Here is a 24,540-nt window from a genome sequence, read left to right as displayed (position 1 = left end):
AGATAGATAGATTAAAGATAGATAGATAGATTAAAGATAGATAGATAGATGAGAAGCGCAGATGGTAAGGTAGAATGACGTACAATCTCGAAAGCGCAGTCCATCATAGGAGGGAGAATATAGGTATGAAAGAGTGGTATGACGTCAATACAGAAGAATGTTGTTCTTTTCTTCTTTTCCTCTCTTTTACTCTTTCCTTTTTCTTCTTCTGTCCGTGGAAATTCTACTTCTTCCTCCTCTTCAATCACTCGCCCAAGTAGAATGCCATTTACAGCATCTTGTGTATGTTTAATTCCGTGCATTACCATCTTCGAATAGGCCAAAGCAGAAAAAGCAACGAAAGGAGGAGGCATAGGAGAAGTGTGAGGTGTACATACACCTGAAGAAGATGAGGCAGGAATCGTATGGGTAGTAGAAGATGAAGAAGAGACAGGAGAAGGTCGATTCTTTCGTACAGATTTCTCCATTGTTTCGACAGTCTTCTGAGAGAGAGAAGTCGGAGTTAACGAATCCCCTGGAGAGGCCTCTGCGCCAGCTGAGGGAAGAGGAGGCGTCATTTCTTCTTTTTCTGCTCTTCTTCTTTCTCTTTCTCTCTTTCTTTCTTCCTCTCTTTCCGTTGAGACGCAGAAAGGAATTCGCTAAACAGAGGAAATGGAGGGAAGGCAGGAGGAGAGATGCTTTAAAGGACAAATAGAAGTTTCACTGCTGTTGAAGATAGACAATACATAGAAAAGAAGACGAAATACAGAAGGGAAGAAGAAAAATAAGAGAAAGGACATTCTACAAGAGCTAACTCACACACTTATGTGGATTCAAAGGGGAGATATACATTCATACACACATACAGATGTAGATAGATACATATACGGGATATAGAAAAGAACTATACAGAGAGCGAGGTGAAAGACAGGCCAAGCTGTTCTTTCAACAGCTAGACTTAAGCTCTGAGGGAGAAGAACGAAAGAAAGATGGAAAAGAGAGGAGAGAGAAAAAGCTTTTCCAGGTTTGCTTCTAAAAATACAGGAAAGTGAAAGAAGAGAAGAGTGAACAGCAACGAATGACACTATTAGGAGACCTCTCTCTTGTAGAAGAAGCTTAGGAAAGTAAGGACATTGGGGAAGAAGAAAGAAAGAAGAGATAAATGGATGAATGAAGCGTTAGAAGGATTGTGTGTTGGTAAGAAACGAAGGGTTGTCACTTTGAGGCAATTGCTTGTCTAGAGTCAACACGAGAGAGAGAATGGAGCGTAGAGAGCTCTTTTAGGTTAGATAGATGGAACGATAGATAGAGATTAGAGGCAGCGAGAAGGTGATGAGTATGGAGGTCTCTTGTTTTTTCATTGAGAATATGAATAGGCATGATTGAGAGAATTTTCTGCATGCGCAATCGCAGCCATGAGGAGGAGGAGGACCGACCGAGGTCGTCGTGACGTTTCGACGGCGGCGTTGAAAGGAAGAGAAAGAAGAAAAAGAAGTACAGGGTATCATGATAAGGTTTGGCATCTATGGAGATGATTTGAGAAGATAAGGAGGAAAGAAAGACTGACTTTCGGTGTGTTTGGCGGGATGGATGAAGAAAAAGAGCCGAGAGGAAAGAAAGGCTTGTTTATGAGAGGATACGGCGGCACTTAAAGGGAGCTGGGGGAGACCTTCCCCCGAGTTCGTTTTCTTTTCTTAAAGAAGAGAGGGAGAGAGAAGAAAAGGGACAGGGATGGTCCTTTTTCTCACGTTGAAGTAGATAAAGAAGAAAGATGTCTTGTTTGTAGAGGACGACTATGAATAAGCACAACCGATTTTTCCAACAGACTTGCTTCTTCCCCCCCTATCATTTTCTTTCTGTCAAAACGAGGAACAAGAGATAAACCAATTAGAGTAGGATGATGTTCGCTTGTTGCACACCTCTCTCTCATGAGGCCAGAGAGTGAAAACAAGAAATGGAAAAGAAATTTCTCTCTGTGTTGCCTGTAAGAAAAAGAAGAATCCTCTTCTGACTGGTGACGAAGAAGTCTCCCCGAGTCAGCGCAAATCTTCTTTTTTTGACCGCATCTCTCTGTTCTTCCACTGGTGAATTCTTTACTAGTCTTCTTATTCTTCAAGCATTAGAAGTGTTAAGCAGACGGTGAGGGATACCCCTTCTTATTCTTTGACGGTTCTTTCTCTTCAAAAGGAAGCGCTAGGTCGCACGACACCATCATCTTCCGCATCTTCGGCGGGCTGACTCTCCCGTTAGAAGACTTGGGGTATCTCTAGTGAAGATCATAAAGCGAATAGATCGATTTGTAAAAAGAGATGCCCGCTTTTCTTTTGAAAAAGCTCCTGTTCCGGCCTAACCTGACTCGGCCTCCCTCTCCTGAGTAGATCTTACGGATTCACCGGCTAAAGAGAGGATCCACCCAACTTCAAGAAAAGTTGTCGTAGTGACAAGCGAAAAGAAGAGAACACAACAGAATTCGGCGGAACACGAAGAGAGATTTCCAAGTGAAAGAAAGGAGAAATCCTTTCAACTCTCGGCGCTGTGAAGTGACGAGAGTGAAAATAGCATCCAACACTGAGAGAGGTTTTCTTTTGACTTCATTTGCTTCTACCATTTCTCTTTCAGACGCCCGAATTTTAAGCGATTTCTAGAATTCTTCGACGTTACTATAGGCGGAGGCCCTTGTCGGTCCAAACTTCCTCCCTAATGCTTTTCATGGCCCTTCTGTAGGAGTTACTTCTTCACTTCTCCTTCGGAAGAGGCTCTAATGCGGTAGAAAGTAGAGAAGCGTTTATGCATGTCAGTCGCCGCTAGAAACACCGGCTGTGGTAAAAGTGAGAGATATCGCATAGCAAGGCATCGCAATATACCAAGCCTACTCCAGGTGATTTGAAAGAACTCTAAAAACGGACAAGAACACCCACTTGGGTCTAACTGAAAGACTCCCGCCAGACAGACAGAAGCACAAGAACGACTCGTACAGTGCCCCTTGTGCAGAAGTGGAAAGGCGAGCAACTTGATGTTGATAGGAGGGAAGCAAAGGCCGGCATAGAGACAGACGGCCGAAGAGTTGATTGCGTCGGCAGTCTTTTCCTTCAATCACTTCGCCTCAGACCTGGTGAAAAGACTCGGAGAAGAAAACAGGGAAGACTTACAGAAGACGAATTCACCCTCTTCCTCTACTCAGTGCCACCCTAGCTGAAGATTCCTCGATTTTCTGGAGAACGACCATGGATTGTCGCCGAAGTGTTGTGGTTCATCATGTTCCTCACGTGCAGATCTTTGCTGCCCGAAGATGCTCGTGCGCATGGTGCACTTCGGTAATTCTTTGGCTCCTGGCGCTCATTGTGCCATTTATCATAGCATTCTGCTATAACGGTAAGTCGAGTACGGGACTTTTAGGCAGAGATGGGGACAGAAAAGAGGTTCCGGATGATTCAAGCTCGGGGTCGGGGTGGGCCTAGAACTGGATGCTACCATGCACCCCCGACATACGTCCATTCGAGCCTTGCACAAAGAGACCCAGGGATTCTCACGGTTTGAGCTCCACAGGAGTGTCATGGGACTTCTCTTGTGTCCTCTGCGCTGTCTCTGTTTGGCATACTTCTTCGCTACGGGTTTTCTAGGATGGTGGTTCGATGAGGTCAATAAGGTTGTCTTGGTAGCAGAAAAAGCGCGACTTGTGTCAGTCCGCCCAGCATTCGCATCCCTTACTCTGCAGCAAATCGGCAATCGAACCGTACCGGATAAGTACCCCGCAAGACGTGGGGAGGCGAGTCGCCTTGTCTGGATGTCAGGACATCCTTCTCTGCTAATACCACTGGAAGCAGACGAGAGCAGTCCGGAAAAGCTAAATATTGAAGCACCAATGCCTGTCATCACAGTGAGTTGATTGCTATGCAGGGTCGTATGGAAGAGCAACGAATAAGAAGGATGTGTTGGTAGTCACCACGCCAGGTGACAGATAACCGAGCAATGCACAAGCCGCTTGTAAAGTGCACTGATCCACTTTCCCAGCACTGAGCAAAAAAAGAGACACGCATTTAGAGCAATCACCCGAGCTAGCTAGGGCGAAGTAAGGTCCTGAGGGATGGGCATGTAACATTGCTAGTGAAAGTACGCAAAACATTCATTTACTCCAAAAAGAGAATGGATAGGAGATGAATTGTAGAATGAAGAGTCCTCACTCCTTGCGATATAACACCTGCCGAGGAAAAGATATATCGCCTCTTGACAATTGGAACAGCTCTGCGAAGGCTCTCGAAGACAAAACCGGTGTACCGAGGGGGTTCGCCAAGCTATGGCCTCTAGACTATACACGCTTCTGCGTAGTGTCTACTCCGGGCGCGGTACCGCTGAAACGAAGCTTCCTCAGACGCACACTTGGCTGTACAAGATCCATCTCATTAGAGCTGCTCTTGAAAGAATTGCAAGGAGGAAAGTATCCCCGTTCATGTCTTACAGGGTGGGCGTGCTCCTCGCTCTTGGTTTGTCGTCTAACAGTTCTTTCACTGTGGTGTTGCTTGGAATGCTCCCCCAAGGTTGATGTGGATGGAGAAGAGGATGACATGGTCACGTTGGAAGTTGAGTGGCCTCTGACTAGTGTGCAAGCAAGGAAAAGACCGAATCACGACGGCCGGGCAGACCTTGCTAATGCCTCTCATTCCCAAGTCACCCATTGTGAAATCGGACTCAACGTCACTTATTCTCTCCAGGTGGGCTAAACCAAGCAGGCACCGTCAATCTGAAATAGGTGCGCTGCGGTTTGTGCTGCCAGAAGACAGCAGGGTATCCCACCACGGCTCAAGCTCGAGGCAAAGTGACGCGTGACGTCTACAGTAAGATGAGATAGCAGCAAAGCACACACCACGGTTACAAGAGAACCGGAGAGACGTACGACAGCAGTGGTTTGGCACCGAAGACACAGTGGTTTTTGTTGACTCACTCGGCAGCATGTTTTTTCATTACTAATTCCCCAACGTCGGTTTCAGGGGGGAGCTAACGGACCATCACCTGATGAGGACAGGCCCCTGCCTCGGTCGAGACGGAATCGCAGATTCACGTCGTACGGTGAGCGAGAGGGGTATGGAAAGTATTCTCGTGAGGGGACGGTCATCAGGTCCACTGGTCTCTGTACACTGTGCGTTCAGTCGAGCCCAGGAACAACCTTCCAGAGTGTTGCAGTTGTCTCAGAGGGGTCTAGCATCCCAGCTTCCGGTCTCGTTCTGAAAGGCGCTCTCATGTTACAGCAGCATGCATTACTGAGTGACGTTCATAAGGAATCGATGTAAGGCACAACGAAAAAGTTTCGAGCAGGCCACCTGTCGGCTTTTGTTCCGCCCGTGACAAACACATGTGCACAGTGAACGCACAGATGATCAAGAAAAAAAAGGAAATTGCAAAGCCCGAATGCCATCCTGGCACGTTGCTTTCCTTTGATCTTGCCTTTTCAAAGTCTGCGGTTTGTACCGCGGACTTGAGCTCATCGCGCATGCCCGCGATACACAACGCTGCTCATCGTACCGTACGGTTGTGCCGCACACAAGAAATGTATAGTGTTTAGGCAGGGGATACTACCCATGTCTTCACATGTGCTGCATCGCCCTCATAGCTGCGTGACCTCACAGTGTGGTTGCATTTCCCCAGTAGGGCCTAGAAAAGAGCTGCTGCTCAGAATCAGCTTCACTGAAACTGCCAAGGTGTGTCGACCCGGTTGCGTGTTGATCAGGACCCGGCAAAGCGCCCGAACAAACCCAGCGGCCACTACAGACTCGGCGGAGGAGCTGGCCACACGGATTGACGACGAACAAACCTGTAAGTCAGTAGATGGTGAGTAGGTGTCAGTGCGGAATGCGCTCCAAGGAAAGTGAAAACACTTCGCAGAATGGTTAGTACATGTGGCGGCAATAACAATAGGTCGAGGAGTAACCGGAAGTCGGAGACGCCCAGCAAACATTACCCCCGCTGAGAATCATGTCCTTCAGTTAGCCTGTTGGCTTCTACGACAAGCGCGGGCTGGAAGTACAGCAGGCGGGGAAAGGAGACCGATCGTTTCAGCGCGAGAGCCTCGCTGAAGGTGCTAGCCCAGAGCGTCGCGCACAAGCCTACGGCCTTCGAAATCTTCGTGAAAGCCTGGGTCCGTTATTTTGTCCTTGCCTTCCCCTGCGTGTAAGTCACCCCCTCCCTGGTTATTCTGGCAGACTAGGAGGCCTCACTGAAAGCCTCGGCGAGAGGCATTCATAGACAAAGTATGTTATGTTGAAGCTGCATTTTTTAGTGCACTGGATGCGACTTCCCAGAGGCAAAAAACCGAACTACACTCCACACCACTACTTTGTTATTTTATAACGGATGTTTCCATGCATGAGGCTGGAGTCAAAGACACGTGCATTTTCCTGGGGCGCTACAATGCCATGTCGCTGGTTTAAGAACCTGTCGTCATATCCCTGCTTCCCAACGAGCTTAAAGGTAACAACTTAGTCTTCAGTTCGGATAACCCATGAGACAATATCCTTACGGCTCTATTGTCATATCGATGTACGGCCGTCTTTCCTATCCGCCGTTACATTCAACACAGCCTGCTTCGTTCAACTATTTCTTGGGCACCTTTTTTGTGCGTGTGCATGCAGCAAGTTGATGAAGTACTTGAAGACGTTCCTGTTCGCCGGGAGATTTATAACGACTTACAGCATCAGTACCATATCTGCAAAAGCAGTTTGATTCGCGGTTTTAGGTGGATCGAGGCATGAACAGCAGGATCATGGACCAGCCATGATCACCCTGTATACGTACGTGCGTAGACGCTGCCAAACAAGCAGCTGGTTACCTCGCTCTTTCGGCCAGTATCACCACCACGAGGCACGATGGGTAATAAAACCCATTCGATCTTCCCGAACCCGAATCTACTTTTACGTCAGTAATGTGTGGATCGCTATGTCACTAGCGCATAGAAGTATAGGATGGTGCTTGCGATTCTTATCGGTAGTGCAGTACCTCAAACTGTAGTTCATTACAGAACTTACTACAGATTAATGCCTTATCTGACACAGATGTATGGCTATGATGATTGATTGCGCTCCCGTACCCGAATTCGTATAGCGCGAGAGCATGGCTTCGCGGAATCCTATGCCGCAGCATGAGGGACCGCGATCCCAGCCGATTCGTTGTGCATGGGCTGAGAATGCTTTTCCTAACTATCCAGCCCTGCAGCTGTAGCGGTTACTTTCTGTCAACATAATACCCTGTACGTAGATCTTGATCTCGCCGCCTTACCATGCACGAGCTCAAACAACCCCATCGGACGAAGCACTCCGGCATGTGATTGAAGATGTAGAGATCTAAGGCAAGCAGGCGCTGCTGACTCCTAGAGTGCGTTCTTTAATCCAGACTATGACTGCAAACTCTGGGAACCATGGCCTTCTAAGTTTTGGACCATCTCTTCAGAAGGAAGAGATGGTTAACCGAGCCTCACTGCAAAAAGGATAGAACCGTCGGCGATGTTCACAAAGACCAAAACGAAGAAAATAGAGAACGCAGCACGACAGCGAACCCTGACCTACAAAAGAGGAGGTAAACACCTTCGCTGTGGCACAGTGATTTCGCAATCCCCCTTTTCGACTGAACAGCCGTTTTCCACGCCGCGTCCACCACCCCTGTAGCTTTTTGCACGAGATAAGAGAGAAAAAAAAACCGATGAGTACACAAAACAGCGGGCACCGTTTAAAGAAGAAAAAGGAACGTAAGCTGATGCCAAGCGAGCACATTCGCTGGGACCAATGCTCACGTTGTCCGTCTCTGCCTCTCGCAGAAGGCATAAGCAGCTCCTCAACACACACATTACAGCTGATGCAAGCTGGGCGGTGGCTTCTACAACCACACCGTTCCTCTCAGCCAAGGGTGCTTTTTTCTTGGACAGCGGAAGAAAAAAAACTGCGAAAAAGACGTTCAGTGCGGAAGAATGGCCATCACTGAGAAAGAAAAGCTCATTGTCGCGTCTCACAAGGACCCTTCCGTGGTGATCCAGCAGATCAGCGTTACATCCCCAGCCGTCTAACACCATTAGGAAAAAACCTCCCTCGTTTTCCTCTGCACATCAACACAGAGCCGGTGATGTGTTTGAGAGCTAATGGTGCGTCAGCTATACCGGATAGCCAACAAAAACAACATCCGCCTGTGAACTGCTGGCCAAAAGGTCAACCCGTTGCCCGAGCTGAAAAGCGGCGCGCTAAACGCATGAAAAAGGCAAAGAGCGAAGTCTTGCTACCTTGACAAGTGAAGCTGATTCGGATATCTCGCCCGAGCAAACTCCAAGGAGAGTTATAGAGCTCATGGAAGATAGAAATCAGAATCCTCTACCGAAGTCGAGGGAGCATAGTCAGGACCGGCACTTGGTGAGTACGATCCAGTTGTCCCCGGAGAGGTCTTATCTTCATCAACAGATTCTGCTTTTGCATATTCTTCTTCTGGAGGGACTTCTGGAGAAAGAACTCCCGATGGCTCATAAAGAGACGGATCCACACCCTTATCACCTTCTTCCGCTAGCGCCAGTACATTTGTCCTCCCTCGCTTGTAAACCTCCTCAACCCAGCCGCTGTGGGAAAAAATTCACAAACCATCGCCACAACAAATAAGTCGTTCTTCTATCCAACATAGCCAACAAGACAAACCCGAAGCTAGCCATCCAGGAAAAAAGGAACCATTAACCACCTCTATGCATCCATCGCGAAAAGGTCTTGTACCTAAATGGTTCAAGGAAACTGTCAGCAGGTGTGCGATCAAAGGGAGATTCACCCTACTACGTCAACATACAAAAATGCCTGCCTTTCGGACTGCAGCAAACTCCCTACATCCTGTTCGAGACCTTCACGGCCGAAACGACTAGAGTGCTTACCTGACTTCCTCCTGGGTCAATGATCGAAGGTTGTGGTCGTCATCTGGACACGCAGACATTCACCATCCAGCAAAGTCGACAACCGTCTTGAAGCTGGTGGCGTAAATGCGATGATGCAGTAAACTCCGCCCAAACAGACGTTGTTCACTGTTTACCATGCACACGATACCAACTCCTCCACAAGAAGACGACTAGATAGATACGTACTTCTTCTACTCCCTTTCAGTAGGGTCTCGATCCATTCTTGAAGATATCCAGCACTACCAACACTCGAAACGCGAACAGCCTTACATCATCCCCCCCCTGCTATATCTTCCCTTTTTCAACGCGGAAGAAAAAGAGCTTACCTATGACCTCCAGTCTGCATCGACCCAGTTCCGAAGTTTCCACTAGACGAATCGAGTCCTCGAGTAACACCACTGTATCACGACTACCATGTACAATGAGAGTGTACGGATAATGTCGAAGGGATATCGGGTCAGTTGTGCGGAGGTACCGTCGGTACATGTCTTGTGCTGGTGTAAACAGCAGCTGAAAGAAAAAAAAAGAACACAGTCCACACTCTCTTTCTACGAACATACCAGTGCACAGCAAATCGAAAGCATCCCGTTCCTCGTCCACGTGTCTAGCATTCCGATAGAGGCATACCCAGTTACAAACAAAACAATGACTGAGCGAGAGCATTCACGTCCAGTCCATGAACCGTCCGCCATCGACACAACTGGCAGACACATCTCTTCCACAACGTCCATGCGGTGATCCTAAGGAAGAGGGAGAAGACGGAAGAATGTGCTACTATTCTCATTGAAAAGGACTGGAAGACTGAAACGAAAACACAGATCACACAGATTCACCTCTGCACTACGCCGATCGATCCGCGTATCTACATCGCCAAACCAGCTGCAATCCCATGTAAGATAGCCCATTCCCGCAAATTCTGACTAGACAGACTGAATAACAACATTTAAAATCGTGTACACAACTGGAATGAGTCCTGATATTTATTTTCTTGTGAGAAATGGTAGAACAGGTCAAAGAACTTAGATTGTGGACACAAGATGTCATGCGCGAAAGAGATGAAGTCCGAATATAGACCGAGTTATGTTTTTCTGTCCCTACAATCGTACCAAAGGTAGCTTGGGAATGTCCATGTTGAAAGCCACTACTGCACCAAAAGCAGAAGCGACAATTATCTGCGGACGGAAGTTATGGAAGGCTTCAGTCGCAATTCTAACAGAAGACCTCAGAAGCAGGACTGAGAGACCACGACCTCCAAAGACATATCCTGCCACACCGATCAATACCTGAGCGAAACACACATTGATGATTCAAGAAGTAAAACACCCGCAGTCCCCTACGGTCACAGGCTGCTCGATCCACCAGCATTCTCGTCTGTAGGAAGACTGCGACAATCAGCACATACTGGCTACAGATTGGACCATACCTACCCCCGTTGATGAGCCAGTCGGAAACCCCAGATCAGGTTCCCCCGCGGTGCTAGGCTAGCTAGCGATAACAGATTACCTGCAGGGACACCGGTCCTTCTGACTAGACACCATCTCATTGAAGAAAGCGCTGCTCTGAAGTGAGAGGATACCACCGTCGAAATACTGTGATATAGCACGAAACAAAGAAAGCAACCACGGGGGTAGCTACCGAGCCCGCCGTATCACTAAAACTCGTATTATGACGTCAGGAATGCTTGTGTATCTCTTGCGTGTCCTCCTGGTCAAAGCAACTAACAGTCGTGGAGCCTGTACCCAGAAATTTTTTGATAGAGAACATACCGCCAGAAGGGAAACGAAGAACGCGACAACCGCACTTGCAAAGACCCAACATACTCTGCAACAGCATGACAGCACATAAAGAGACTGTACAATCCGACGGCTTCCGCAGCGGGCATCACCGAGGCATACTGCCTTCGCATTTTACTGTATCAGAACTGCTGTCTAAAACACGGGCTGCAGAAAAAACGGTCTACTTGGTCTACAAACGCCACGATGACTACCCACGAAGCCAGAGGACACGAGCGATGTCAGCGGAGAACCTATGACGACTTACACTGTGGTGACGACGAGGACGATGAGTAGCGCGCCGAATAGAACAGTATACCAAAAGAGAAGCCTTCGAGTTTTCAGATCGGGGGCGAAAAACTTAGATCTGCCCACAGCTCGCTGAACCAGCCTCTGCTTCGAACCCGTGGGACCTGTGTCGATCCTGCCAAGCCACATACACACTCCCTTTAACACGTGAGTGAAGCAGAAGAATGAATGTAGACTTCAGCCCCCGTACGGCGCTGACGACCGGATGTCTTAGAACGGGGAACACCTACACTGCATGCTCATGGGAAAAGACCAATCTCGACGAAAAACCATTCGTGTCCACAGAAGTGATTCGGAGACGGGGCGTGCTCTGTGCCACCCAGAAAAAAGACTTCACAGACACAAAGCCTGCACAGCCCACGTGACCAGCGCACAACGCTGGCCGTCAAAACACTTGCGAAGAGCAGCTATGTCCTTTGTCGAGACTGTTGGTCTGTGCCAAGAGTGATTACCCGTGTAAAAAGAGGACGCGTGGTATATCGTCAGGCGACCCGTCTTTCATTGTGACCGCGCGTCAAAGATCATGGCGAGCACACTGACGCTTCTCGCAAATCTCGTTCCCGGCAAATCATCCGTATACAAAAAAGTGCCACAACAAAGGAAGAACGACGGTGACCTCCTTTCAACCGCTGACGCCTCCCGCCGGAGATGCCATGAGCGCGTCCGAAACCAAGAAAAAAGCGGTATACCTGAAGGTTTGGAATCGAGACGGGCGGCACAAACCGAGTTTAACTCAAAGCAAAAACACACCGCCGACGGGAGTGAGCAAGAGGCAAAAAAGTGCCCGCACTAAAACCAAGCAGAAACCATTAACTTCTCCGTTGCCCGCGAAAAACCCTCTTCGTCTCCGTCCAATAAAATCCGCCGAGTTTCCGGCACTTCAGGCCAGCCACACAAGGGCTCAAACCACGACAATGCAAACCGCGGCCCGGCAACTCCACCCGGAACCTGGCGTTAAAAAAAAATCACGACGGAAAACAACTTGGAACTCCTCCGGAGGGCTGTGAGACGTGAGATTCCCTACTTCGGCCACGTTTCGACGGCCGGTCCAGATGTCCGATCTGAGCATACAACGCGACGCGCACGCCGGAGTCCGTAACACACCGTCGCACTTCCACATAGGAAGGTAAATAGAAGCAATAGAGATGAGTGTGTCCAGATATCGGAGAAGAACAGAAAACTTTGTTCCCATGAAGGGGCGCAGAGTGCGGCGTGTCCGTGTTGTCGCTTGGCTACAGTGGTCCAGTGGTTAAGGGGCCACTGGAGAAGTCAATTGAGTTCAGCTACCGACGTTCTGCGCAGCATAGAGAAGCGGCGGTTTGCATCAAAAATTTCCTTTTACCGGACAAGAAGATCGTCAAAGTCTCATGGCGCGGCATAGTTGATGCATCAGTCAGTTACCATTCCCTGCCTGCTGTTTGGCTAGTTGCTGGGAGGTTGCCCCGCAACTTTCTGAGGCGGACTGGCTCCTTGCAAGACTCAAGATGGCCACGTGAACGGCCTTATTCTCAATTGTCTCCCCGTTTGTAGTGGGGGCCTGTGTTCACTGGAGTCCTACAGGAGTCCTCGGAGACAGTCGCTCGCTCCGTCCGGTCGGGGTGCGCCTGTTTCCGGGAAACCGAAGTGAGAAAGCTCCTCGGCTCCGAAGCGAGGCAGTTGCATAGTGCAGCTGCGGATTTCCACGGACGCTAAGAGGTAACTGGAGAGTTGGGAACAATTATTCCGAGTCGCGGTTGAGTGGATAGAGTGTGGCAGCAGCTGGCTTTGGCACGCCCGTCTGCTGGAACTCTCGTGTAGACTTTGCTTCGTATTCCCAGCCCCGTGTCTACGAAAACAGGTCTCACAATCGGGGCTGGCAGCCTTACACAGCCGGCGTCACCGAAGTGCAGCACAGGATGAGCGCGCGCGGACAGCGCGGAAGTGTAAGTCGCAACTGTTCGTGGCTCGGCCTAGCATAAATTCATCTGAAACGGGATCTTTAGAACGAATTCAGGTTCACGATCGCCGAACCCACTTCGCGTGACCACCCTTACCGGCAGCGGTTGGTCGCCGTTTCTTCGCTTATTGAAAGTGACCGCAGATGCAAGGCGGTCGTGCGTTGCTTTCTGGAGTGGAGAAAGCGGGCGACAGTCCACACTACCGTGTTGAGGGGGGTATATTCACCGTCGCTACTCTTGTCGAAGGGGAGATCGAGAATCCAGACGTGGCACTTGTCAAAGCATTCGCGTACCGGCTAAGCTGGGAGCAGGCTCGAAGCTAATGTTTTTTCCGAGCTGCCCGGAGTTGGCTGCCACACGAACAGGCGGACCGGACGTCCTCTTACTTTCGTTTTACGGGTGCTGCGACCGCCGGAATCCACTTTTCACTTTTTCGAAGCTCCTTTTCAAAGGCTGCTCGCGAGGTTGCTAATGATAGGTGCGGATTCGCGGTATCAGCCGGCTGTGCCACCCCGCCTCCTCATTCGTGGGCGGACACCATGGAGAACTCCAGGGATTTCAACAGAAAAGACCCCGACATCACTCATGAGGTAAGTACAGGTGCCCGCATAGTTCTTCTTGGTGCGGGGGCAACGCCGCAGTTAAAAGAAGAACCCCTGAGGTCTCCGCCCATTTACTCTGTGGGCTACAGAGAAGTGTGCCTCTACGCCATGGGCCGTAGGTATCGGAGTATTCCACCCGCAGACTGCCTTCTTCTGCACCCGGTATCCTTCGCAGAATGCACATCCAACTCCGTCACCGTGAGTAGCCAGCCGTGCACGCTCAACGGACCACACTGCCAGGGCCGAGAGGATGGAGGGGCGACAGTGCCACTGAGACAAAGCCCCTGGTCGATTACGGCTCAAATACAGCTTCTCACAACAGTAGCATCGGTGCAGTCTAGGTTTGAGGGTGAGTGAGGTGCCTCATTAAAGTGGTGGTGTCTCCTCTGTGACACAACAGTCCCGACACTTTGCTGCGGTGACTGCCTGACGGCCACTACGGTCGGCCATTGAGAAGAGACACAGCACGGAAATCTTTTCTCACGGCCAGAGGCTTTGTTCCGCTTCTACGTCCGATCCCTGCTGACGGAGAGTCGGGGCCGCTCCAGCGTCCTTCGACAAATGTCGCTTCTTGATCGCCGTTCAGGAGTTCGAGAAATTCAGTCGGGCCATGCGCTCCAGAGACTTCCGCGGCCTGCTGAACACCTACGTTGATGAAATATCTGACCCCAGCCATAAAAAGGTACTCCCTACATCACAATCGTGAGGCTCTACAAAAGTGCCCAGTCTGTTTCTCATGACCGCCAACTAGTTGACGTGAAGATGCAAGGACCAGCCGTCTAACGTCGGTTGAACGCACGCAGCCGAAATGGATGACAGCCCCTCCAAGTCGCCGACAGTCCTGAGAGAAGTCACGAGTGCGACCTATAGCTTCTAGTTATCGTAGCAGGTGGTGTAGGAGGCCACCGTGCATACTGGGCTACCGGAGACACCACGTGAGGGAACCGTAGCCATGACAGTCTCTATGACAGGAAGAGGGCGAGTTGACTGCAGTATATTGCCCACGACTCGTTCTGCAACGAAGCTGCCCGTCCCGCCTAATATCGCTGACGCTAAATGGCCGTGCGGTCTGGATTGTAGATGCTTATTAGGAGTGAAACGCAAAACGCCCCGGATGTGATGGGAGACCCAAAGCTGCACAGCACCAAGGCAGCTGTCTTACCAGCAGTATTCATTTTATAGTACTTGTTCCAGTGCGTAGACGCAGCATAACTATTTGCTGAAAGCATGGAGTGCGGGAGCCTTGTGTTTCGTTGGTCCTGAGAGCAGGAACAGGAGGAGTACATGCTGCAACTTGAGGAGCAAGGCGAGCTTCCAAATGGCTGTGCTTTGATGCGACCGGAAGTTGGTCAGTCCTCGTACAAACTCCATCGCAAGCTTCCGGAGTGCCACTCAGCTGCGCGACCAAGTGATATTCCGTTACTCATAGATCTATTTACTTCACTGCTGCGAATCTGAGGGTACATGGAGCGGGTCCTGAGTTCCTGACAGGATTTGATTGGACACGCGCCTCCAGCAGACCAACCAGCAATGGTGCGATAGGTTTACGCGCTCTTCACTATCCTTAAAGTCAAAGTACTTGCTATTCCTCCCTGGACCGCGACACACCGATCTCGTCAGGTGCATAGAAAATGCAGCGCTACTGTCCGTTTCTGCGATGTCGGTGGCTCTCTCTCACCTCTCCAGGCTTGTGCATGAAAACCCGGTTGGTTTTCCCGAACGGCTTGCATCAGAAATGTTTCATCAACGTATGCCACTCGCCTTGGCTTCATGATATTACGATAAAAACGCAAGGAGACGGGTCGACCGTCAACATGCCTTTCAGTCTCGGCGCACCACGGCCAGACAAGGACAAAAGTAAGCAGGTACACTGAAAGCTCTTTTTCGACAGAAGTATAATTCCGGAGCTCTCACACCCAAGGAGCACTCTTAGCAAGGTGTGATAGGATCTCACCCGCAACGTGTCACTCCGTTTACCAGCTTCTTCTGGATACCGTTGTGCCAGAAGTCGGGAAGCCCCTCGTACGGTAGTCGATGTACTGCTTCACCGTGAGAAAGGAGAAAACTCTGGCGGACGCGGCGGGGTGCAGAGTAAAACAAAGGCAGTTCCGCCTGAAGATCGGAAGACGTCTGCTGTGTTGGAACTCGTGCAGAGGGCGAAGCATGCTTAACGCTCGACGTCTGCGTGAGCACGAACACCTTCAGACAGTGTCGTGGTAAGCCATGTATTCGAGAATGCCCCCAGGCATCGTCAATCGGCTAGACTTCAAACACCTTTGTCAGGCGGTGGTTGTAGAGAGTCGCGGACTGTCTCAAAGGCTGTTGGAACAAGCTCAGCCGCCTGCATCTCTCTGGTGAGAGTGTGAGCTGAGCATTGTGCGACTCAGACACCACGGCGTCTTGGCAAGGTGCAAATCGGAAGCTTTCTCTAATGTGATCTGGTCGTCAGACAGTACTGGGAGATTAGCTATGAGGTTAGCAAGGAATTCTGTGGGGAATGACCGGCGTTACTTTTGTGAGAGAATGACGTATGCGACGGGTCTGTCCCCAGGTGGTGGGGTCACTTTAGTCGCCGGCTCGGGATACGGGTCAAAGATGCGAAGTCGATAGTCTGACTGATTGCCAAATATTGTCTGCTACTGCGTCGTCGAGCTCCACTTCTCTTTCAGAACGGCCTGCCTTACTAAGAGTGCTCCTCGACAGTTGCGCGGAGAAGGTCAACAGCTGCTACCTGAAGGGCGGAGAGAAACTCCATCCCGGTAAGCAGGTGAAGATAAAACACGCAGGCTGTGTAGGCCAAGGAGAAATCTATATCTTCTACGGGAACCTCTCGTGCTGGAGGCCGCCTGCACGCGACTCATATGACAGTGGTCTGCTAGAGCTACGTGAGAAGTACAAGGTGCATTATGCCGATGACACCTGGAAGAAGGCTTGTCACATATCTGCCAGTCGGGTAGTACGCTTGACGGACAGGAAGGAGATACAGATGCCGAGGAGGAATGAATCGCTGTCGCATGCTGCGTGCATCAGCAAGCACGATGAGCTCTGCCACCATAGGCGGTCCTGTAGCAATTTTTTCACATGGTTCTTGAAGACGTGACGATGCCACTACAGACTATCAAGTCCTACAGAACCAAAAATGCAAGGGAAAGCTACCCGGACTGATGTCAGTCCGTGAGGAATTATTGAGGGACAGGAAGGCCTTCTGGCGTCACCGAAACAAGGAAATTGAGGCCCGGCGAGAAGCTAACTCCGGCGCCGCTGCCGACGGTGAGATCTGACTTCACACTTACATGCAGCCTCATGTTGTCTCGCATCCAGGCGTGTAGCGAAATGCAGCAATGGTGCAACAGGGTCTTTCTGGAGACTGTTCCATCACATGGAAGAAGTCGGTTCCGCAGTGTACTGAAAGGATGTGTGAGGCTCTGTCGAGCTTAGTTTGAAGAGTTTGTCGCCGTCACTCGCTGGGTGACATATTGCAGCCGTGACACCCAAAGACCTGAAGAAGATGGCCAAGAGAGCTAAAGGGAAGAGCAAAATAGTAGCTCCAGGATCAAAATGCGTCCCCAACTCGGAGCGGCCGGGCACAATCTCTACATCAAGCGGGCTTAATGCCACCGCCGATACGGAAGAGACTGCAGAGGAACCGAACGAAGACTGTTTCCTGTCTGATCAACCATGCGGACAAAAGAAGAAGTCCCTTCAGCCGGGAGAGTATGAAATCGTTCACCAAGGAACCGTGGACCTGTCAGAACTCTTCGGTGAACAGAGCAAGGTACTGAAGACGGGTCTTCTCGTTGTGTCGATGCCTCCTGACAGCTATTTGTAAGGCGCGAGTCACAGCTGGTTAACGCCTTTCTCTTTGTTTGCGTTCTGATCCCGCAGCTGCCGATGCACAAATCGATTCCTGAAAAGCTTCGCATACGGACGAACTTGGGTCCAACTGCGGTAAGCAGACTTGATTCTAGGTTGCAATCGGCCGCTTGCATTCAGACTGCTCTTCCAAGCCATTTGACGTCTGCACACCAAGCGGGGATCAGATCGGTCAGAAGACACTTTGTGTGTAAGCTTGCAACGCACAAATCTGGATGTTGCTATATGCACTGAAAGGTTTAGATGTTAATGGTTATGAGCACTGTTCCCTGTTGAACCAGCAAGAGCCGCATGGACTGGTATGAAGTACCACTCTGCTAACGAAGTCATCACTAAGCTACAGAGCAGGCTGAGGGAAACTGTTGGGTTTCGAGGTTGCCATTCCGACTTCTTACTCCCTCGTAGAGATGATCGTCAATTCTTGAAGGGCACTGGATGAGTGCCTTTCCTTGCGTCGTCTTTTGCCTTCCTTCAACTCTGTTCCTCTTCGACTGTCAGGTCTCCAGCGCGGACATTGATGCAGCTATCAGCGAAGACAATAAACTGCTAACGATTGCTGTGAAGAGAAGTTCTATGACAGTTGTGAGTACTTGAGTGCTACTTCACCAGTGGCCCGACTAGCCAGGTAGACTGAATTTATCCCGTAGGAAGATAACGGATGGATGCTGTCGTCGGTTGATCACTCGCAGCTGCCTGGAGACAAGCGAGTACCGCGTGAATGAAGACAACAAACTTGAGTTTTCAGCAGAGGAGTGGTCCTGCTGCGCTGGGCTGAAGAGGCTTGACTATTCTCAGCTTTTCGAGACAGAATCTTGCGACACTGCTAGGAGAAATAGTGGGACACGCCTCTCCTGCTTCCACCTGGTAGTAGCTCAGAAAACCTCTTTTCCTTTACCTCGAACGGAAGCGCGATTCTCTGCCTTGTGCAAGGGGATACACTGTAGATGAGTAGTTTTCCTTACGTCCTTACAGTGGAAAAGAAAAGTTCATATCGCCCGTCGCATTCATCGCCCCGACTATCGCTGCGGCCACAAAACGAGTTCGGGGCCCCCCCGTCTTTCCTTCTTGCGCCGGTGCTTTCTAGATAGGCTACTTCCTTGCAACGTGCACCAATACGGGTATGCCTTCCGTCTTTACAGACCGTCCGTCTTTCGTGGCCAGTTGACTTTCCCAAGGGCCAAGCGCAGTTTTTTCCCGAAACACATCACCTTCAAATATTCCTTCCTGTCCTGGCGAGGTGCCACGCCTCCCCGGCCGAAGCTTCTCAGCCTGTCTCCGCTGATCAGCCTACTCAGGATGAAGAACAGAACCAACAGCGTGTGGAGGATAGTGAGGAACCTACTGCACAAGAGCTTCAACAGGGCGGGGGAGATTGTGTCTATTCCAGGGACGATGAAAAGAAAGGAAGGTCTGATTGCAACAAAGCAACATCAGATGAGGAACTCCAACGACTTTCATACCCCGTCCCACCTGCGTCTGATGAGTTAGCCAAACTCGACACGATTGTAGGAATAAAAGAGCAAGAGTACAATTGCTCTCTGAAGCCGAACAATGTTGAAACATCGAATTCGCCTTCCTCGTCAGTGCCTCCTGTAGAGCCCGCCTCGGAGCATCATGACAACTCCGAGCAGGACACCATGCTCCCGACCTACGAAATCGACAACATACTCAAAGCTCACCGGCGGAATGCGAGGCTACGCAGAGAACTACTCTTAGGCGAGACAGCGGGACCTTCTAACCCCGACTGGCACACGATTACACCCAATACATCAAACGAGAATGCCGGCGACAAAGAAGAAACGCAGGCTCAAGAGATAGACACAACTCTAGGCAAGGAATTTGTTCCAAGGACACCAGCGGAAATTTCCCTTGTTCCGTTCGAGCGAAAGGGATCTGCCTTGCTCCAAGAAACTCATCCTGACCGAGAAACGAATGAGTTATCAATACCAGACAAACAGCAAAACCCCTGTCCTGGAGCGACATCATTGGATCTCTCAACAGCTGAGAAAGAAGAAGCCGATCACTTTGCTCAACCCCATCCCCTCGTTGAATGCTTGGAGGATGTTACTCCGGTCAAAGTACGAGAGGCGAGAGACCACGTACCCACAGCTGAGAGTAAGACGGTACAAGCAGAGCATGACCCGCTTTCCCTGCGACGAAACAAATCGATACAGGATGACGATGAGAAAGATGTAGAAGTACATGAGCTATCTCATCAATTAACGCTTGAGACAGCTCAAAATCTTGTTTTATATCTCCCTTTCCCTGCGGGTCTCTGGGAACCTGTTCATGGATCTGGCAAGGTGCATGTGAGCCAAAGTCGACATGTAAGTTAAGAAATCACTGAAGGTCTAGTGAATCCAAGCATGCTTGTGTTCTCTTTCGTCTCCTATCTCCTCCCCCAAAAAGTTCATATCTTCTCCTTCTCACCATACAGATCCCAGCCAGTGAGGTTCACTCATTTCCCTAGCAAGTCAGACCCGAGGCTTTCCTACTCTCCTATCTGTTTGCCCTCTCGAGCAAGAACTAAAAGAGAAGAATAGACATGGGTGTCTAGAACTCCCGCTATGTTCAGTCGATTGACTGAAAAGAGGTTTATGTAGAGGGATAGGCGGAGGAGTATTTGTTATGTTAGGAACCGCAAGGAATCTCGCCATCTTGCACAGGGGTCTGTTGAACTTGTTTGAAAAGTCTCTATCTCGAGGCAGCCCTCCCTGCCTGCCCCCTCCAGGAGACGGACCGAGAGACACTCTACACGTCCCTATCAAGGTGATGCCAGCGCGGCGAAATATCGGTTAGGAGCTCAGCTAGTATCTTTTCGAAAGAAAACGACGGTGAAAACACTGAAACCACAAGGCAACCTTTCAGCTGCTGTTCTTGTTCAATTACAGATACACGTCACCTTCTCCATACGGCAAAAAGAAAGTCAGAATGGAAATGTCTGTTGTACAGAGGGCTACCCTCGAAGCGATCTCGATCCCTCACAAGATGACAAAGGCAAGTCGCTATATTGAAGCTGTCAGTTGCTCTTTAGTGCGAAACTCTTCCTTCATCCACTTCTTTGTCACAACTATGCCCCAGATTTTTGCATTTCTTGGCCATAAGAAACGTCAGTTGGTAATTAGCACTCGGTCTCTTCATGTTTCGCCGCGTCGGTCTCATGAATTCTAGGAACATGTCGATTTACTGTGCGTACCTCTTGGAGGAAGTCGCCTCCTCAGAGGTACGAGACAAGTCAGATAAGTCAGTTTTGTTGTTGGGTCGATGAAGTCTTTGAGTTTAGAGAAGGCGCTTTGAAACTTTAGGTGAATGGTTGATCTCTCAGGAGCGTGTTTCATTAGATGACTTCTGAAAAAAGCAGTCGAATTTGCGTTGCCGTCCTTTCTGTTTCTCTTTTGCGATCGAGATAGAGAGATAGATCTCTATAAGACGTCCAGCACCGGTATTATAGTTACGACGTGGGTATTCTCCAACACAAGAAGCACGATCCTCTTCGAGTCTGTCAGAGAAAGTCACTGACGTCAACTTTCACTCCAAGAGAAGAAAGAATCTCGGTGATGTTGTGAGTTTTTTTCTCCTTACAGTCGACTTGAATCAAAAAGATGAAAGTCCTAGAACTTCAAGTCGTATGTCCACTGTGAAATCGCCAGAATCTCAACAATTACAAACGCCGTCGCAACGACGACGTTGTGTTTGGAAAGGAAGAGCTATCGATCTTCTTGACGATCGTCAGTATCGATTTAGTTTCGAAGATGTGAACTCTCTAGACATTCACATCCGTAACAAACTCGCCACCCCGAGAAACAGTTCAAATCGACCATCTAACACCGAATTCTTCGACATCCCCCAAAGTTCTCTTCGTCACTTAGAAAGCGGCGAACGCTCATTTCATGGTGAACAGACAACATCGGTAGAACGAGATTCTAGAAATCGAGAAACACAAGAAGACGGAAAAGAAGACGTGGAACAAAGACTTTTGCATGATGAGGAAGAATACATCCTGAAAGAAGGACTGGAGCGATCAGGAAGACCCACGAATGCGGCATCTAATAGGGGAGAAGACATCGAAGACAAGGAAACAAGAGATTTCTTCCAGAATCTCCATGATCAAAACAAGCAAGATCAGTCCGAAGAGAATCTGCGAAACGCTGGCAGTTCCAAAGCCTTTATAGAAACCTCAGACACAGACCCTCTGGAGAAAAAGAAGGAAGAAGAGGAGGAAGAATCTCCCAGGGAAACCGGCAATCAACACACAGCAAAGAGCATACGAGAAGGTGACCAACTGAAGACCAACACGAAGATGACGAAAACGATCGATAACCTCGGAGATTTTTCATCCGTCGAAGAACCTTTTCACTACCGGACTACTCTTTCCTCTCCTTCGATCTCGAGAAGAGAAGATGAAGACAATCAAATAGATGAAGTGAAAGACGACGAAGAAATTACATGGACAGCACGGGTCCTCATAAGAAAACAGCGACGAGGAAAGTGGATCGAGCAAGAAGAAGATTCGGAGAACGTCGAAGGCACGCGTACCTTACTAGTTCTACCAGCGCCCACTCAACCCCCAAGCAGAGAGATGAAAAGTGAGCTCAATCTGATAAGAAGAGTAGTCTTCTTTTTCATGACGTGGAAACGGGAAAGGATGGAAAGAAACTCCTTTGAAGGGAGCAAAAAGGCCTTTCCTAGATTTAGTCGTCAAAGGAGATAGATAGACCGGAAGATGGAAGAGAGATTTGTTCGTAGCAGACGTGGAGAAGTAAGAAAGTCATTTGTGTCTGTGACAGAAGAATCTTCATTAGGAAGAGAGAAAGAGTCTTTCTCTCATAGGGAGTAATTAGGGTGGTGTAGGTTTATTTATGGATGTAGTCTATAGCCATGTGTATGGAGAGGAACAGTGTGTGGATATAGAGGTATGCACTGTATACATGAACTATCTCTCTCTAGCACATCCATGAGATTCTCTCTTACCTCTAAAGGAAGTTCCACAAGACTTTCTCTCTCTCTCAATCATTCGCGCCAAGATATATAGATATATCACAGCAAATGACCTCGAAGAGAGAGACACAGCTCTCTATCTATCTTTCTCACTTTCTCTTCTGATCTCTTTCCTCATCTCTTTTGCTTTCTTTCATGGAGTTCGTTTCTCTTTTCAAAGACTTCTCTTATCTCTTTACGACAGAATGCATCTCCGACAGGCCGTCTTTCTCTTCTTCTCTCCCCATAGAAGGAAGAGAAAAGTCGTAACGTTGACGTGAACGGTGTTCCTCCTCCTCTTCTTGTATCACATCTTTTCACACACGTCTTCTCTCTTTTTCGCGACTCTTCAGATAAATCTTTGCAAGAGACTTCCTCTCTTGGAAAGGACAATAGCCTTCTAAAGAAAAACCAAAGAGGAGACCGGGAAGAAGACAGAGAAGAACATCTCCATCAGAACACAGAAGAGACATCGCCTACTCCTTCCGTAGATCGAAATTTAGAGGATGAAGAAGAGAATGAAAAGAGAGAAAGGCGCACCATGGAGGCTACCTTGTCTCAAGATGCTGACAAGAAAGGTTCTTTTCAAAAAGAAGAAAGAAAAGAAGAAAATAGATCAGTTCAAGAAGATATCAATAGTGACGAAGATGAGGCAGAGGACCGCCGAGCTGCGTGTACAGTAGGACAGCTACTTTTACTTCAGTCTCAAATCTGGAGAGAAATCTTTTGAATCTTTTCTGTTTCCTTTGTCTTTTCTTTCCTTCTTGTGCCTTCTTCACCGTAACTACTCTTCTTTCTAACCTATGAGAGACGTTTCCTTAGTCAACTATCACGAGGCCGGAACTCACATACTAGTCTCTCTCTTCTTCTATCTCGGGTGTATGAATGAGAAGAGCTCCTTTTTCTATCTAAGAGATAGAAGGAGAAGAATTGCAGACATGCGGTTTCTCTTTATCTTCCATTCATATGATGCTCTAACGCTATGACTCAAGACTTCTCTTTTCTTTCGTCTTTTCGTTGGATGAAGGGCTCTGATTTACTTCTTCTATCTCATCTATGCAATCTCCTCAAGAACGTATACGACTTAACTTGGTCCTCCCTATCACTACTTAGTCTGTTTCACAGAGAATTCATAAATAGGAAGAAGTGCGTGACGGCTTCATCTGCCACTGGGGAAGAGATCTCGCAGAACTCCTGATGATCTCGAGTGTACGTACACCACCCGAATACACTGCTATCGGTCTCAACCCGTGTAAGATCGTCTTTGACTAAACTTTCGGCTGTCTTGTTTAAGAAACTGCTCGAAGCTTTCTTTTCTTCTTTTCTTTCTTCGCCATTAGTTAAAGAAAGTCTTTCTTTCTATCTCCAGTCATGGAAGTCTGAATATGAGCTGACGAAAGCGCGAGAGGCCGAAGAAAGGAAAACTACCGAAGGCCTTCAACAGAATGGGAAACCTTTCTCCTTACACGAGATCGATGGTGTATCCTATCACCGCGTACCCCTCCCTGGCCCTCTTACGACGTGTACATAGATTATCTCAATTCTAGATAGGCTACAGACGGATATAAAGAGATAGATAAATAGACTGAAGATAGATACATCAACAATAGACAGGTAGAGACAGACAGATAGACAACGATGTATCTACGCCGTTATATATACAGATATATATATAAATGCCCGAGCCCCACATACATACATATATATATATATATATAGATATGGACAGGGGTATTCATACAGACCTCGGAGCGGGTGACGTATGTAGACCCATGGACTAGGCGTGAGTGCTCTTTGACCCTTGCTCGTATTCATCGGAGAGAAGTAGAAGAAGTAGAGAAAGAAAATGGTCTCTTCTCTAGAGTGTCTAGAGTTCCATCTGTCTAACTATCTTTTGAGTGTAGACTGTGCTACACAAAATTAACTGTGCTACACGGCTGCTGTATATACACCCGACCAGGAGACAAAGAAGGCGAAGCTTTCTGCTCTTCCCCTCTACGGAGCTACTGCGAGAAACGCCGGAGTTACTACAGAAGATCTTTTCTCAGTCTTTTCTTTTGAGGAAGAAGAGAGAGAGAAGAGCCGACCTTCCTCTCTGTAGAACGAACGCTCTTAGTGAGAGGGAAGAAGAGAGAAAAGAAGCAAAGGAGAAAGAAGGAATCTGCTAATTCGATTGAGAGAAGAAT

The 24,540-nt window shown here is 48.8% G+C and overlaps 5 protein-coding genes across 5 annotated transcripts; 2 read left to right on the top strand and 3 right to left on the bottom strand.

Annotated features, from left to right (window-relative positions):
• Nucleotides 1–83: 83 nt before the first annotated feature.
• On the bottom strand, nucleotides 84–1,563 carry CSUI_006239 (family upf0172 protein; the record flags this gene model as incomplete). Its single annotated transcript, XM_068066403.1, has 1 exon — nucleotides 84–1,563. A coding segment is annotated over exon 1 (474 nt), but the record flags the coding sequence as incomplete, so codon positions are not given.
• Nucleotides 1,564–3,160: 1,597 nt separating this feature from the next.
• Nucleotides 3,161–6,722, top strand: CSUI_006238 (uncharacterized protein; the record flags this gene model as incomplete). The annotated part of the gene is made up of 7 exons (XM_068066402.1): nucleotides 3,161–3,351; nucleotides 3,600–3,856; nucleotides 4,515–4,688; nucleotides 5,124–5,260; nucleotides 5,702–5,787; nucleotides 5,958–6,109; nucleotides 6,603–6,722. Exons 1-7 carry the CDS (start codon nucleotides 3,204–3,206, stop codon nucleotides 6,720–6,722), a joined length of 1,074 nt encoding a protein of 357 aa, XP_067921625.1. The 5' UTR covers nucleotides 3,161–3,203.
• A 900-nt stretch (nucleotides 6,723–7,622) lies between these two features.
• Nucleotides 7,623–8,295, bottom strand: CSUI_006237 (uncharacterized protein; the record flags this gene model as incomplete). Its single annotated transcript, XM_068066401.1, has 1 exon — nucleotides 7,623–8,295. A coding segment is annotated over exon 1 (408 nt), but the record flags the coding sequence as incomplete, so codon positions are not given.
• A 3-nt stretch (nucleotides 8,296–8,298) lies between these two features.
• Nucleotides 8,299–11,079, bottom strand: CSUI_006236 (uncharacterized protein; the record flags this gene model as incomplete). Its single annotated transcript, XM_068066400.1, has 5 exons — nucleotides 8,299–8,563; nucleotides 8,864–8,906; nucleotides 9,211–9,394; nucleotides 9,991–10,167; nucleotides 10,927–11,079. Coding segments are annotated over 5 exons (822 nt in total), but the record flags the coding sequence as incomplete, so codon positions are not given.
• Nucleotides 11,080–17,012: 5,933 nt separating this feature from the next.
• CSUI_006235 (pre-rna processing pih1 nop17 protein) lies at nucleotides 17,013–23,084 on the top strand (the record flags this gene model as incomplete). Its single annotated transcript, XM_068066399.1, has 6 exons — nucleotides 17,013–17,279; nucleotides 17,390–17,452; nucleotides 18,517–19,704; nucleotides 20,549–20,600; nucleotides 20,962–21,963; nucleotides 22,708–23,084. 6 exons carry the CDS (start codon nucleotides 17,013–17,015, stop codon nucleotides 23,082–23,084), a joined length of 2,949 nt encoding a protein of 982 aa, XP_067921622.1.
• Nucleotides 23,085–24,540: the final 1,456 nt, after the last annotated feature.

This window comes from Cystoisospora suis (genome assembly GCF_002600585.1).
Source record: "Cystoisospora suis strain Wien I chromosome Unknown contig_3120, whole genome shotgun sequence".
NCBI lineage: Eukaryota > Apicomplexa > Conoidasida > Eucoccidiorida > Sarcocystidae > Cystoisospora > Cystoisospora suis.
Note: the sequence above shows the minus strand (reverse complement) of the source record. Positions and strands in the feature narration are given on the sequence as shown.